Genomic DNA, 15,233 nt, shown 5'->3' on the forward strand with positions numbered 1-15,233 from the left:
GTTTCAGAGCTTGTCTGCCTTTTGTATTGTTTTTGCGCCCGTCGCTTCTCCCTTGGACCTCTTAGTTTGAAACACTCCCTCGCCCTCCATCACTGTCCCACATCCGCCAGAACGGCTCGCGGTTCACGGTTAATACCTGTGCATTCTTCCTCGCACCGCACACGTTGCGCTCGCTTTTTGTCTACGACAATGATGATCAATGATCGTCCCTTACCCGTCACCCCTTTGCTTCCACACAATAAGCTCTTCGCTCGCCGGAGACTACAGCTACTGCCTCTCTTTATTGTTTATCCACCCTAACCATCGGGTAAGGAAGCGTCCCTGGGGTCTTGCGGGCCAGCCGATCAGCGAATGAGCACCCGGTAATCAACCGTTTATCTACAATCAACTCCGTCACCCTGTCTTTTGTTCGCCGGCTAAGGGTGATAAGGGTAAATGGTAGACCTGTCTCCGCAAGGATAAAGTTGCAACTACAATAGACACACACCTCCCAGCATAGAAAACGGACATAGGGCAACAATCTTCCACCCAAGCGTCGTAAGATGATGAATATAAGACTGCAGAGCTTATCCTTCTCCATTTCTTCTTCACAGTCCTCTTTCCCCTTTCCGCCCTCACCTTTAGTTCGTACCCTCGATTCCTTATTCTCATAAACCAAGTGATCTCCACAGCCGGTTCGTACCTTAGCTACTTTCGATATCTTCACCATTTCTGAGAGATCCCTCGCGCTGACCTTGGGAATAATTAGCTGCTACTACAAAACCCCCAATTGTTAACCTTAAATTGTCATCCCAAAATGCTCGATACGACCCATACCCGTGACATCCGTGTTTCCCCGAAGAATGGCCCCTCATATACTCGCCCATCTCCTTCATCGCATTCGTTATCCAACCTATCGACTGCAGAATTGCACGAACAACTGGATATTGATCTCGACGACATCGACGTTTGGAGTGAAGAGTCTGAAGATACCGAAGACTATAAGGGTACGAAACCGCTGAGGGTGAAGAAGAAGAAGATCAACTTTACTACCGGTAGAGTCGTCGCCAGTAAGGTCTTTCTATTCCATCCAAACCTCTTATCGCTAACCTATAACTTATAACCTTTGTTCAGACCGCAGACACAGACGCTCAACCATTTCCGGGCCCCGCTCTCCTCACTCCCCTCGTTCATTCACGTTTGCATCTCCCAGGTCACCCAAGCTACCTGCTCCGAAGCGCAACCCCTCAGCCGCTACACCCTCCTCTGCGCACGCACATATTTCCCAACTCTTCTTCGCTCTCCCCGCCATATCTCCTTCACCTACTATGCCAGGCCCATACCCTTTTGCTTCTGCTTTGGGCACCAAACGCTCTTCCGGATCATCTCTCCATCTTGGCCTTGGTAGGTTTACGAGCTACGACCCTATCTGTCCTGGTCCCTCACCACCTGTTTCCCCTGCACCGTCACCTACCACGCGCTACACCTTTTCAAACGTTCACGAGCACAACGCCAATTATTCATCATCGGCATGCACATACGAGCGTAAAACCCTCCCTACCATCCCTGGCTCCCCACTCACACCTTCTCGTGCACCTCGCAAAGCCGCCGAACTCCTGGGTGCTATTCCACCAACGACCATCTCAAAAGCTGGTATGAGGAAACATACCGCTTCTGCGCTCAAGCCCGGGAAACATTTCCGGCCCTTGCCAAACGCAGCAATAACAGAGATCGAGCGATTCTTTGGTGACGTACCCAGAAAACCATCCAAAACGCCTCCCGGTCTCAAATCCAAATCGAACAAATCGAAATCCAAACCCTCCTCTCATCCTTTCGCCATGAAACCTTCTTCACACTCTAGTTCGTCAAGATCGGGAGAAGATGTTCACCGAAAATCAGATCGGGAGACCATCGGACAGGGCGAGACTGTCAAACACCGCGCGCCGGACGGATCAATGTGGTTGGACGTAGAAGAAGAACAAGAGTTTGCATGGTTAATGGGTGACGCCCTCGCTGCTGTCCCTCCCGCGCCTTTACCCTCTGTTGCAGCTGTAGAGGCAAAGGTCAAGGCAAAGGGGGAGGCGGAGGCAAAGCCGGTCGAAGGGATTGTAAGGTTTATAGAGAGGAAAGAAGAGAGGCAAAGGATGAAGCAGTTGGATGAGATGGATGTTCTTTGTGGAAGCGATGGGGAGAGTGAGAAGTGGGGTATGGAAGCGTTTACCTCTATCCTTTCTATCCCCAAACCCAAATCTTCCTCTACCAAATCTAAACCCAAATCCAAATTCTCTAGAAAGAACCCCCCGAAAACGGACATAACTGCCTCCTTTCTCGAGATGGAAACCCCCAAACGCCGTGACTTTTCATCCGACATCTCTTCGCGCGATATCACAAACCTTCATCCATGGAATCGACATGTTAGATCACATTCAAACCCTACACCAGATAGTCCCAAATACGAGATCTCCGACCCTATCCCTCTCTTTGAGGATATCCCATTGGATTTCACTGTTCCGAGGGATATATCGGCCATTATGCGAGCAGACTCGGGAGCGGGTAGCTCAAAGTTGAGAAACGGAAGAGGACTATCATCCTCCCCTCCTCGAGTGAAAAACCGTCCTCCGCCCATCACCCTCCCTCAATCAGCAATCAATGCTCGGCTTCCAGTTCTCACTGCTACCTCCCCCAGTGATCTCGCTTTCCACCGCCCTCCATCTTCAACAGTACAGGTTCAGGCAGAGCCAATTGCAGCGCCCGCGCATACTGCATCTGGAACAATGCCAACTACACCGTTTGTCAGACCTCGTGCCGCCCCCGCGGCTCCTGCACTGCGACATCGACCGAGAGCCACCGGTTCCTCCCCTCCCCCGCCCGTACCGCTCAATTCCCTTATCCCCATGTCTCCTGTACCTCCCATTCCTCCTCTTCCTACCGTCTCAGCCACTGACATTTCCAAGCCTTCTAACAATGGAAAATTGGGACCTTCTGCTACTACCGTTAGCATTAGCATTACAGGATCGGGAAAGCCAAATGACATGAGGGAGATAAGGAAGGGGGAGAAGGAGGACAAGGTCTCGATTAGCTTTTTCGAGCCTGTTACGCCTGTTAATCCGACACCGCCTGCGGGTGTGAAAGGTAAAGGGTGGCTGAAGAGGGTTGTGAAGCCTTTAATGTCGTGAAAGAGTGTTAGTGTACTTCAATGAACTAAAGCCGATAGGTAGGGGCAATCACATATGACGAGGATAAATAGGCTTTGCACATTCGCAAGAAGGATATTGGGGACGAGCGTTTGTATTATACATGTCTCTAAGAATCATAGATGATGTTTTTTCGTAATGTTCAAACAAAAGTCGAAGTATGCGTCATTATATCAAGTATTAGATACCTAGAGTCCGATTATACATTATTATAATGCACAGGTCTATACGTATGCTGGTGACAGTACAACAACTCTATAACGGAAACAAAGCCATTCCCTATCACTGTATGGACAGGCTATCGAGACGTTACGAAGTTCTTGCTTACCCTCCAGCAGTTGAAGGCTCCTTTGATCTCTTCTTGTTCTTCTTCTTTTTTACCACCTTGACTTCTGTGACGGCAGCTGGCGCCGATGACTGTTCTCTTCCATTCTCATGCGCGGACCCATTACTGCCTTGGAACTCTCCCCCATTCTTCACATTGTCATCCCCCAGGCCCTTTTCTAGCACGTCACCCAAATTCCTCTCCCTCTCTCTAACATTCTCTGCTCCGCTATCATCCTCATTCCCGTCTCCCTCAAGATTGATAACCCTTCTCCTGCCTTTCTTCCTGCCTTTACCAGACTTTCCACTGGCCGGATGTGAAACAGTCGACGTTTCTCGCAATTGCGAGGGTCCATGTGGGAATGAAGGCGATGGTAATACATGGGGCGAGCGAGTGCGAGGGGACGAAGATTGGGAAGGAGGGAGAGTAGGGGAGGATGAGCGGGCAGTGGTATGGGTGTGAGTGGCTGATCGCCGATGGGCGACGGGAGGTCGTCCAGGCGAAACGTCTTCGTGTGTCTGTGTACCATAATGTGGCTTGGCCCATCCTCTTTCATACCCTCTACCTCCAAGTCCATTCGCCCCTATACCGCGACTGATCAACCCCGCTTCAATCTTCCGCTCTTCACTCCATGTCCATGCAATGCCATCCAGAATTATATCCTTCCCTTCTTCCCTGAAAGTCCGTCCAAGCTCAACTCGCCAGCTCTCAGCAGGTTCTGGAGGATACGCAGTCGGTGCGTCGAAGGGATTGGAGGCGCACCAAATTTCGTGGATTTCGGGAAGGAGTGCGAGACGGCCAATTTCGCCGACATCGTAGATTACGTTTGATCTTAAATCAACCCTCGATAGAGCCATAGCTCGATCAAGCCCAACGATACAGTCGATTCGGTTATGTGACAGATTGATAGAGCTGATCTGACCTACTGACGCCGGAGCATTGCGAAGAGAAGTGATAAGGTTATGTGAGAGATTCAGCGATTTGAGGTTGGTAAGGGAAGACAAGGTCGAAGGGATAGCGTCGAGGAGATTATAAGACAAATCGAGATGGGTCAAGGACTCGAGTGGGAGGGTTGGGAAGGTGAGCAACGAGGCTGATAAAAGAGACAGATGATGTAAATTGGGGAAACGTGGCTGGGGTTCTGTGCTGTTATTTGAAGGGATAGTAAGAAGCTCATAGATCCATTCGTCACCATCGGAAACGTCTCGTACGGTGAGACTGCGCATCCCAGGATTGGATGGTATGAGCAAGGCTCTGGGGTCGTAATGTTCCAACTCCAAGCTACAGTTTGTCAGCAATTGCCCTCATGACACTAGAGGTGAGGCATACATTTGGAGATTTCTCAAAACATCCAAGGGAACTCGAACATCAATACCGCCTAATTGTGTGTATCCGCCAGCCTCAACTAGTTCTGCTATGGGTGGCTCAGATATGTTGGGTGGGTGAATGAGCAAGGCCGGAATGAGGGTGAACATGGAGTAGAGCGACAGCAACAGCTCGTCTGTACATTTGTTAGCATTGCGCATAGATGCAAAGTACTAGCTTGCCTTCGTTCACAGCCTGTTTACTTCCCCACCATCCTCTATTTTGTCCACCACCAACCAGAGTCCCACTAACACTCCTGATACTCCCGACCCAGCTCCTAACGCTTCTCACATCTCCTTCTTTGCCTCTGCCTTCGCCCTCCGTACCTCTTGCTGCAATCACAACCCCTTCCTCTATCGGAATATCTGTCCTTCCAACATGGGGCAGCGACTGAGGAAGGGCTTGCCACCGTAATAAAAGGTACAGTAGCCGATCAGGAGGTAATCGCAACAGTAATGGCTTGGGTGGCGGTGTCCTCTTCGTACTTGGCATCCCAAAGCCCAAACCCATTGAGCCTTTAGTATTTCTAACAGGAGCCGAATTAGGGTCGAGACCGAGAGTCAAAACGGTATAGCCTTGCTGCCATATTGATGGAGTGAGGTTTCTTGACGTGTTCCGAGGTGCCGAGGGTGCGAGCCGGGGAGCGTTCGACTTGAGAAACTTGTGGAGTTTGGACAAGTAATCTGCGCCCGAGATCGGGTCTGGCTGGGGTGTGTCTGAGTTGGCGAAGAAGAGAGACATTTTTGTGGCAGTTGTTGACGAAGATGCAAATGAAAGAGACGACGACAACAACAAAGGTGTTCGGCACAGCTACCGGTAATTGCGCCAGATTCGTGTGCATGCAGCGGCCATACTGACCATCAGCGTTCGCTCGTTTCAATTAGAAGACCCATTCTGGACTTCGGAAAGTGTTCGGAAAAGAAGCATATAGGGGTCCCAAAGTGTATACGCTACTCCATGCATAGTCATAACTTGTAAAGAAATCGTGCAAAAGCACCGAAGGGTGCCCAAAAAAATGGCTCGCCGATGAAAAGCAAAAAGAAATGATCGATGACGGGATCGAACCGCCGACCTTGGAGTAATAACTTAATGATTATTAGCTCCACTATCTAAACCAACTGATATAATCGACCGATCATTTGTTGAAAGCGAAAAATATTGCACCCTTACAAAACGATATTGATCTGATCCCTGTTCCTGGAAGTTCCTTGATGTAATTGCCGAAGCGCAGCTGGTGAAACATGAAACACGGCACCGGTTTGATAGTGATTTGCTATTGTTTTCGGCATCTCTTTCATTGTCTTTCTTACATGATCCTCCCTGGCTGTCGGCTGTCATTCTTTGACTCTGCGGGTCAGCTTGTCAATGGCATGCAAATACTGTGCTGGTGCTGCTATGCCGGCCCACGGACAGCACGGTATAAGGCATGCAACCAACCTGGCCACTGATCCTCTCCGTCTGCACATTCGCCTTGTTGACACTTTGACCTATACCCATAGCCTAGAGGGATATTTACCATGTTAGCACCAACATATACCAGCTCATTACTCTTTGCGCTTTCAGCTACAGGTGAGTGAGACACCAAAGACCGGGACAAGGCTGACAAGCTATCAGCTGTTCGGGCAAAAAGCCGTGTGTGTTCCGCTTCTGACTGTGTCGACGGCTCTTCCACATCACCCTGTGAGTCAATCAGTCTCAACTGCCGAACTTCAAGATTAAACGCCTACCAGTACTTGCCTTCGACTCATCTTCCTTAACATACCTTCTTCCCGGCACCTACTCCTCAACATCCTACTCACCAACATCACCTCTCAATGCCTCAATCTCCACCTCTTCATCATCGCTTACCATCTCTACGCCCGATAGTCCCGTTGGTTTTACTTCGTATTCCTATTCAGGATCAGGAAACGTATGGACAGATAATGACTGGGGCATGGGCAACTGGAAGAGTATCTATTTACCAGATGGGTGGTATGCTGTGTTGGGACAAGGCAAGGTCCTTTGGGGAGCTATACCCGAAAAGAGTTTGTTGCCTATGAGTATTTCTTCAATGGGTATTAGTTATGCGGGCAGCTGTAAGCATAACGCACAATTCTCTTCACTATTCGCTGCTGACATCACTTGTAGCCGCTTGCAGTCCCGCTTGTTCATCTCGTGGAACATGCACAACTACCAATGCTTCTGCAACGTGTAGATGTGACGAAGGTTGGGCAGGCTCGACCTGTGACTCTTGTGCCACAGGATACTACGGCACCTCATGTACTGGTACGACTTCAGAGACTCCGTGAGAATTGGGCTAATAATCGATTAGCTGGCCCTTCCAACTGTACCATCTGGGATGATGGCTACACTGGCACCGGTAAATGTATTGGCACTGCCACCTCTGCTTCAGATGGTGTGTTTCACAGCCTGTTACTACTTAGCTTGGGCTGACTCGGTCTTGAAGTCTGTGGATGCGACCATGGAACATGTACTTCTTCCACAGAGTGTGCTTGTGCAGCTGGATGGACGACCAACTCTACCGCATCTCCATCCCTGTGCAACACTTGCGCTCAAGGGTTCTTTCAAGATGTTTCCGGTAACTGTCTTGGTTAGCATCTCTCAGTGCAACCTGAATGCACACTCTGACACTTTACAGCTTGCCCTTTAGGATGCAAGACATGCGAATTGCAAGCAGACACAAAATCTACCGCCACCTGCACATCATGCTCTTTAACGCTTACATTATCGACAGCCAACCCTGACACTTGTGTGTCATCAACTGGAACCTGTTCCTCCGGATTGTATTACGATTCTAGTACATCTTCCTGTGAGAGGTAAATCATACCCGTATGGTATGAGAATCATATTAAAAGCTGAGATTGTTATAGCTGCTCTCCAGCCTGCTCTACTTGTACAGGCCCTGGCGCATCCGACTGTCTTTCTTGTGCCTCTCCTCGTGTAAATCTTCAGGGTTCTTGTGTGGGCTACGACTCGACAACGGGAAAATGCGATTCTTCTTTGTCAGGTCTGGACGGTGTATTCGTAGTCAACAATCAGAAATCTGAATGTGATTGTAAATTTACTTCTCAGACCTGCCTTGCCAAACAAAGCTGACCATATCATCAGCCTGTCCTGTAGGGTGTTTGAATTGCTATATCCCGAGTTTTTCAAGCGCTGCGAGCTTTGATTCCCTCATTTGCCAAGCGTGTCAGGAAGGATATTTGCTCGAAAATGGGCAGTGTGTAAAGCAGTGCAGTGGTGGGTGGTTCTTATCAGAAGGATCTGCCACGACCAACGGGACATGTCAGCGTAAGTTGTTGCGAGCATCAGCCCCGCCTTAAACAAGGTAATAAGTGATATTTTAGAGTGCGACTCCTCATGCTCTACCTGTATAAGCACTTCAACCACTTGTCTATCTTGCAGTTCCTCTTCTATGTCCGCCCATTCTGGATCTTGCATCCCCTCCACATCATGTCCCAGTTCCACCGTGTCTATCAACGGCACTTGCGTTACCTGCCCACTGGATTGCGCGACATGCTCAACTGCATCCACCTGTTCTACCTGCCCTTCCGACCGACCTATCCTGAAAAACGGTCGCTGTATAGCGTATTGCGCAACGGATACCTATTACGACACTAGTACTGGTACTTGTCAGGCTTGTGACTGGACATGTAAGAACTGTGTAGGAGAGGGCAGCGCGATGTGCAGTTCATGCTCGGATGGATACATGCTAAAAGACGGGGTATGTGTGGATGCGCTTTGTGGAGATGCAGGTTTCGCCAACGGGTTCGGCATGTGCTTCTCCTCCTTTGTGCATAAATCTCAGAAGAGATACTTGGGTTTACTTGCTCTGGTCGGTGTGGCGATCATAGCTGGGATTGCTTCCTGGTGGTATGTCAGGCGGGAGAGAAGGAAGACCCGGCAGGCCACAAAAGAATTTGGTAAAAGGTTGGACGAACGGAATGTCAATGATCGCTTGTCGGCACTTCGGTTAGAGAAAGTATTCGGTTTCAACCGAGTTACTTTCGGTCGAGGAGGCGATCGCTCTGCGCGGACGACACAAGAGGACGGTGGCAAGAAGAACAAGCTTCGCGAACTTTTACTACCTAGCAAACGAAGATCGGGAAATGAGGAAATGGAAATGAAGAAGAGCAATTTTGCGCCTGACAAGGAGAGGGATTGCTACGATAGCTGGAGAACATCTAATTTTGGCAAGGATAACTGGGTCGCTCCCCCCCCTTACGTACCCTCTCAAGGTGTACCAACCCCTGTTGACGTCAAGCACACGTTTAACAAACGAGACTCTCTCGATTCCATCCCTACTCCTTCCCATCAGACTTTTGCTCCCTCTTCCTCTACATCTTCCTTCACGATAACCAGACCTGCAACACCTCCTCGCAAACTGCAAAATCCTTACCTCGGTTCTACAATCATCCACTCCATGTCCACCCCTTCGCCTCCACCGCACTCACGCTCCCTTATGCCTCCTCCGAGACCGGGTATGGGCCGTCGAGAGTCGGGAAATAGCTTTTCAAGTGGGTCGTTGTGGACACCGATGACAGGCATGACGAGTATAACGAAGATTACAGCAGACAAAGAGAGGGATGTGAGGAGATATAGCGGAAGGCAAGATAGGCAGATGGATGTTGAGAGACGACCGACGGATTATGACCTGCTTTGAAAGTACGTGAGAGGGAGAGAGAGAAGTTTATATAGATTCACAAAGTTCGTTTGTGTATGAATAAACCGTTGTAGATAGTATATATGATTATAGTAATGGACGACTTCGTCATAAAACGATACAAATGATTCATACACCCAAGAAGAAGACCAATAAGCTCGCAATGTCTATAATTATGTTTGCTACCGACTATCATTATTCGCCATATTCTGGTGCTCTCGTCTCCATCTTCGTCTCCGCCGCCTCTGTCCAAATCATCATATCCTCTACTGGTAATCCATCCAGAGCCTTTAGTGTCTGGTAATGTAGTAATGTACAGTGAGCTGTATTCTTGATTACATCCCAGATCAAATGACTCACTTTATCAAGCTCCACAACACCATCGCCGACATTCTCTTCCAATTGCTTTAGCTGAGCTTGTTTGGCTAATATAGAGGCATAACGTTCTTGGCAATCTTTATGCAACTATTCACCGTTGTCAGCGATCAGCATTTGCAGATTCTCGACTATAATTCATGAACTTGCCCCGAGATACTCGTCCCTCAACCTCTCATATGTCTCATCCAATACCGGTAAGTTTGTTGCCGCTACAAGGGCATGTGGTGCCAAATTTGGACTAAAAGTCTATCAGTATTTTTAACAAGACAAGCCCGTTGCAAAGACTTACCGCCATGCATCGGGTCTTGTGTACACGTTCCCGTTCCCGCCATGAAGTTTTGCATGCTCTCTTGCTTCTTGAGCAATTTCATCAATGATCTGGAGCGCAGGACCTGCTTTGTAATGTTTTAAGAGCTCTTGGGCATTGCTCTGTTTTGGTTGAGTCAGTTTGGTAACGTGCCAGTGAAAGAATGGGGTAGATTTACCATTATTTTGGTACGCATAGTGTGGCTGGTGGACATCCAGGCATTCTCCATTGCCTTGGGCATCTGTGCGGCCAAGTGAGGGAAACAGTCTTTCAGGTTGTCCGCACTGGATGGGTCGTCAGCGGACGACGGCCTCGAATGGAGACAAGGTACTTACGTCCATCGTTGTGTACCAGCTTTTACAGCTCTTTCCAACGCGTCGTACGTCACCTGATACCTCTTTCCATACTGTGACACCGCTTGTGATGCATCATCGACCTGTATAGGTGCCGGAGGTGCCGGCAATTGGTTTGTTTGTCGGCGTGTACGAGAGCGAGGCGTTTTTGCGGCAGGCGTGACTGGTGCGGGGGGGAGTGATGGAGATTTTGGTGCTGGAGCAAGGGCGGGGCTTTCGGAGGGCGGAGGGGTAGATGAATTGGGAGGTTTAATGGGCTCTGACGGCTGGGCTGATTCGGGTTGAGGCTCGAGTTCAGGCTCAGGTTCAACCTCTTCCATCTCCACATCGCCAGTCTGCTCGGGCACTTGTTGAGAAGCTGTGGACGGTCCTGCTTCTGGTTCGGGAGCAGGTGCGATTTCCAGTTCATCCACTTCCATAGACACCTCTGGTTCAATCACGATTGCAGGCGCAGGTCTGATTGGCCGGTCGTCTACAATCAGACTCTTGTGTGTAGCTGGCTCATCCTCTTGCTCCTGTCCCACCTCTTCCGCCGGCACTTCTTCAGCAGAATCTTGGGGTGCTTCCGGTCCTGCTTCTGGCTGTTTAGGTGGTGGTCGAGACTGAGGTGTCGGTGATGGGGCGAGCTGATATTGAGAGTGTGGTTGTGAACCTGCCGGGGGAGAGCGCATGACTGCCGGGTTGCGTGGCTGAAACGGAGATGCGCCACTCTGCAAGACCTCGTCTGCTGTAACCATGGGGTTGGGAGAGAGACGCTGTACTCTCTGTGGAGGTGTTCGTTGGAGAGCCATTGTTTGATTATGACCGAAATAAAGAAATAGCGATGTGCAATATACAGCCAAGTGGTTTTCGTCTGCGTTATTGTTGTTGTTGAGACTTGTTTGTTGACGGGTATCGTGCGTTACGTAACGTGGCTTCGTTTATGGGATCAAGGGAACGTCATTCCGTATCCCCGACCATTCACTGCACTTCAGTTCTCATTTTCGAATTCATATCTCAATTTGAATTTGTATCTATAACATCTGAGAAACATATAAGGAGTCTAATCAGTACAGGCTACATAAAACGGCTAACACAGTAACATCTAGGTATGTGCAATGTCTGCAATGCCATTTTCGCCAACTCCTTGGTAATGACAATCTGGACTGACATTATGGTCGCAGCTCGACCGACAAGGGTACAGACTATCCATAAACGCCCACGGACATATAGAGTCGCAGCCAAAAATATCGGTTACACCATTATGTACGCGTACCCATTATTGTACCATATGTACCAGTTCTGATTCCCTGCAGGTCCGACTCCACAACTCCACCGGACAGCATTTCTCGCTCCTCTTCTCCAGGTCAGGCCGGTCCCCAACGCCGAGTCGTATCGGGATCTCTGCGTGACCGTATAGCCAAATTCAATAATCCTTCAGCTCCACCCCCCGTTCCCAAGCAACATGTCCCCAGCGCACCTGTGTCGCGCGGCATGGTCGGAAACCGTATCCCCAGCTTGGACCGCAAGTCTGCTGGGATTTTGGGGGTGACTCCTGATAAAAGGGTACCCGAGAGTAAGGGAATGATTGGTAACAGGATTCCTAGTGTGACTGGCGGCGGGTACTCCCCTGTGCCCTACCAAAACACTGGGTCCAGTAGTGGCGGTATCTCGACAAATCCCGCGCCTGCGGTGGTTGCTCGCGATGCCAGCCCTGCCGGTTCTGCTTCTGGCTCCGTAGACTCTAGTGCTGCCTCCGCTACCGTCGATAGCTCGGCCTCACCCATCACTTCACGCTCATCTACACCTCCCAGTTCGCCTGGGACTGCAGGTACTGCTGCCACAGGCGACGTCCCCCCTAGCCTCGTTGCTGCCACTCTTCCCTCTTTGAATGCCAATCTTGGTACCTCGACACCGTCATCCACTCGCGCTGAGGCCGGAGATGCAGTTTCCGAGTTTTCGTTGTCGGTACCATCTACTCCCATGGGTAACAGCACTCCCCCTCTTCCTGCACCCGAGTACGACCTCGTCGCACCTAATCTCAAGCTCGCAACCGGGTCTATCCCCCACCCAATGGCGCCTGGTATCACTTCCCAATCGGCCAAGTTTGCTCCTAGTGTATCTTCCTCGCTTGCTACTCAATCTGTGGGCAGCGAGGAGGAAATTCAGATGATGGCCGATGTTAGTGGGGTCAGTACTCCTATGGGTACACCTCGCGCCGAGAGGCGGGGGTTGGGAGAAGGGAGCGTAGCCGGAGAAGGAAGTGTAGGCGGAGACGGAAGCGTTGCTGGGGATGAGGAAGGCTCAGTAAACGATGTGAGCGGCAAGATCGACAAGCTTGATCTTGGCGAAAACACTCCGCCTTCCGATGAGACCCTCTCTACCCCTGTCAAGGACATCAAGGCCCCCACAGTCCACGAGCCACTCGAATCTGCTGCCACCGACAAAGATCTCGAAGGTCCTCCTACTCCCAAGTCTGCAGCTTCAAGCTCCGACCCCAGCAAGGCGCAAGACCTTGTTGCTCTCAAGCAGGGCCAGCTACATTCCTCGCCCAGCAATGTGCCCTCCAGGGACATTGATGACATGGCTGCGAGCGTTATGGCCCGAAACTTCGGCGAGTACACTATTGCCCCCGAGGAGAAGAAGGTACAGGGCGGAGAAGCTGGCCAATTTATCGAGGATGTGGAGATCCCTGATGAGATTCTCGTGCCTCCCGCCCAGACTAAGCAAGAGTACGGTGGGCAGGAAGAGTTGCCGATTCAAGAAGTCGGCAAGGAAGGTGACAAGGACGTTATCAAGACTGACGAGGAAAAGGCGGCTGAGCAACCTGATGTCGTTGTGGCTGGTAAAGACGTCCCTGCCACCCAATCCGCCGAATCTGAAGAGCCAGGGCCCATCAAGACAGATTCGGAGAAGGCCGCCGAGGAGCCCGATGTGGTCACTGTAGGTGAAGACGTACCGCCCACTCAGTCTGCAGAGGGATCCGAACCTATCAAAACGGACTCGGAGAGGGCGGCAGAGGCGCCAGATGTGGTCCTCGCCGGCGACGATGTACCTGCTACCTCATCTGGTGAAACTGCCAATAAGGGGGTCATCAAGACAGATGCGGAGAAGGCCGCTGAAGCTCCAGATGTCGTCACTGTCGGCAAAGATGTACCCGCAACACAGTCGGCTTCCCAGGGTGACGAAGAGAAAGTAGTGAAGACGGATGAAGAAAAAGCAGCAGAGGCGCCTGATGTAGTTGTGGTCGGAAAGGATGTGCCTGAAGTCCAGTCTGCGGAGCAGGACGGAAGTACGATCAAGATTGATGAGGAAAAGGCTGCTGCTGCGCCCGATGTCATCACGGTCGGCGAGGATGTGCCTGTTGTACAATATGGTGATGCAGAAGACGGTGCGGGCCTCATCAAGACCGATGAAGAGAAGGCTGCTGAGAAGCCGGATGTTGTTGTCGTCGGCCAGGACGTTCCTGCTACTCAGTCTGCGGAGGATAACACCCCTATCACCGAAACCAAGGTAGATCAACCGCAAGTCGCTGCTGTAGGATCTGAAATCCTGCCGGGAGACGTCATCTCCTCTGACAGGGACAAGGACGTCAAGCAATTTGAGGTTGAGCCTGCCCCTACCGCACCCTCAATCCAACCCAGCGCCCCAACATTTCTTGATGTCCCCTCACCTGTCGAAATTGTAGATGAAGAAAAGACCCCTACTGGCGAAGAAGCTGCACCCGACTTTCCCACGCCTCCTGCAGCCGATCCTGACGTTGTAGATCCCATCTCTGAAACCACCTCTTCGACTGAACTTGAATCTCCTCAGCAGAGCGCCGTCGCTGCCTTCAACGAACCCTCTGATGCACCCGAAACGCCCATCGATAAATCAATGCTGAAGTACTTCCCCGAAGTCCCTGATGAGGAGAAGCCGAGGGTAGAAGTCCACGTTTCAAGCCCCGCTGTGACGCCTGCCAAGTCGAAGAAAGAGTCTATCGGGAACCCCAAGAGCCCTACAGGGTTGCCTGCTTCGAGCAGTGAAAGGTCTTTAGGGGGGGAAAGCGACGTTGCTGACCTGCAAGGACAAAGCAAATCCATCAGCCATCCGACTTTAGATAATATCACTCCTAGCAAGTCATCTCTTTATGCAGTAGAAGGAGATTCTTCCGATCAACTTGACACCATGACTCCCGAGGCTGCCAAACGGCTCTCAAAGTCAAACTCAATGAGGAAGAGCCCTAAGAGCCCGCTGTTGGATGACGAGGATCCGGGAGATTTCGAGCCTGGAGAAGGATGGGCGGTTGTTACTAAGTGAGTCTTTCTCTCCTGTGTCTTTATCGAATCCCAAACTGACAAGCCAAGTAGGGGAAGGGATGCCTGAATCGAGGCGACTCTGATGAAGGGTGTGATTTTGACGATTATCTACATGTGGATTACGGGAAGCGTCTATGGATGACGGTCATGGCCTGGCGTCCGGGGGATCTGATGACTTACGTCGAATTTATGAGGGGTAGAAAGCAATTGTATATTATAAATCAATGAGCCATGAATTTCAGTTTCTGAGAGGAGAGCCACCTTGCTTTAGTTTTGGGAGGGTGGAGTGCAGGAATGTATCGCATTGCAGAGTGCGGAACGGTAGAGACACTGAGCAGGAGATAAGTAACTATGTGGTATTCGTTGACGTCAAACATTTCGCCGCGAGACTG

General features: G+C 50.6%; 5 protein-coding genes and 1 non-coding gene across 6 annotated transcripts; 3 read left to right on the forward strand and 3 right to left on the reverse strand.

Moving 5' to 3' along the window:
* The first annotated feature begins 50 nt into the window (after positions 1-50).
* Positions 51-3,400, forward strand: CNI00730 (hypothetical protein). Its single transcript, XM_572751.2, has 3 exons — positions 51-674; positions 749-1,049; positions 1,114-3,400. The coding sequence occupies exons 2-3, from the start codon at positions 797-799 to the stop codon at positions 3,153-3,155; spliced, it is 2,295 nt and encodes a 764-aa protein (XP_572751.1). The 5' UTR covers positions 51-674; positions 749-796; the 3' UTR covers positions 3,156-3,400.
* On the reverse strand, positions 3,313-5,817 carry CNI00740 (hypothetical protein). Its single transcript, XM_572954.2, has 3 exons — positions 5,046-5,817; positions 4,828-4,999; positions 3,313-4,779 (listed from the first exon to the last, which is right to left on the reverse strand). Exons 1-3 carry the CDS (start codon positions 5,602-5,604, stop codon positions 3,498-3,500), a joined length of 2,013 nt encoding a protein of 670 aa, XP_572954.1. The 5' UTR covers positions 5,605-5,817; the 3' UTR covers positions 3,313-3,497.
* A 90-nt stretch (positions 5,818-5,907) lies between these two features.
* Positions 5,908-5,996, reverse strand: CNI00750. Its single transcript has one exon. It is a non-coding gene; the product is annotated as a tRNA-Ile (tRNA).
* Positions 5,997-6,168: 172 nt separating this feature from the next.
* CNI00760 (hypothetical protein) lies at positions 6,169-9,625 on the forward strand. Its single transcript, XM_024657776.1, has 10 exons — positions 6,169-6,432; positions 6,478-6,543; positions 6,594-6,938; positions 6,991-7,128; positions 7,175-7,258; positions 7,310-7,453; positions 7,502-7,679; positions 7,734-7,918; positions 7,972-8,154; positions 8,211-9,625. Exons 1-10 carry the CDS (start codon positions 6,381-6,383, stop codon positions 9,524-9,526), a joined length of 2,691 nt encoding a protein of 896 aa, XP_024513504.1. The 5' UTR covers positions 6,169-6,380; the 3' UTR covers positions 9,527-9,625.
* A 14-nt stretch (positions 9,626-9,639) lies between these two features.
* On the reverse strand, positions 9,640-11,416 carry CNI00780 (expressed protein). Its single transcript, XM_572747.2, has 6 exons — positions 10,547-11,416; positions 10,390-10,495; positions 10,194-10,333; positions 10,052-10,142; positions 9,887-9,991; positions 9,640-9,823 (listed from the first exon to the last, which is right to left on the reverse strand). The coding sequence occupies exons 1-6, from the start codon at positions 11,353-11,355 to the stop codon at positions 9,722-9,724; spliced, it is 1,353 nt and encodes a 450-aa protein (XP_572747.1). The 5' UTR covers positions 11,356-11,416; the 3' UTR covers positions 9,640-9,721.
* A 129-nt stretch (positions 11,417-11,545) lies between these two features.
* On the forward strand, positions 11,546-15,053 carry CNI00790 (hypothetical protein). The gene is made up of 4 exons (XM_572745.2): positions 11,546-11,652; positions 11,728-11,809; positions 11,860-14,838; positions 14,893-15,053. Coding segments are annotated over exons 2-4 (2,997 nt in total). The 5' UTR covers positions 11,546-11,652; positions 11,728-11,807; the 3' UTR covers positions 14,909-15,053.
* The last annotated feature ends 180 nt before the right edge of the window (positions 15,054-15,233 follow it).

Source organism: Cryptococcus neoformans (assembly GCF_000091045.1).
Source record: "Cryptococcus neoformans var. neoformans JEC21 chromosome 9 sequence".
Classification (NCBI taxonomy): Eukaryota; Fungi; Basidiomycota; class Tremellomycetes; order Tremellales; family Cryptococcaceae; genus Cryptococcus; species Cryptococcus deneoformans.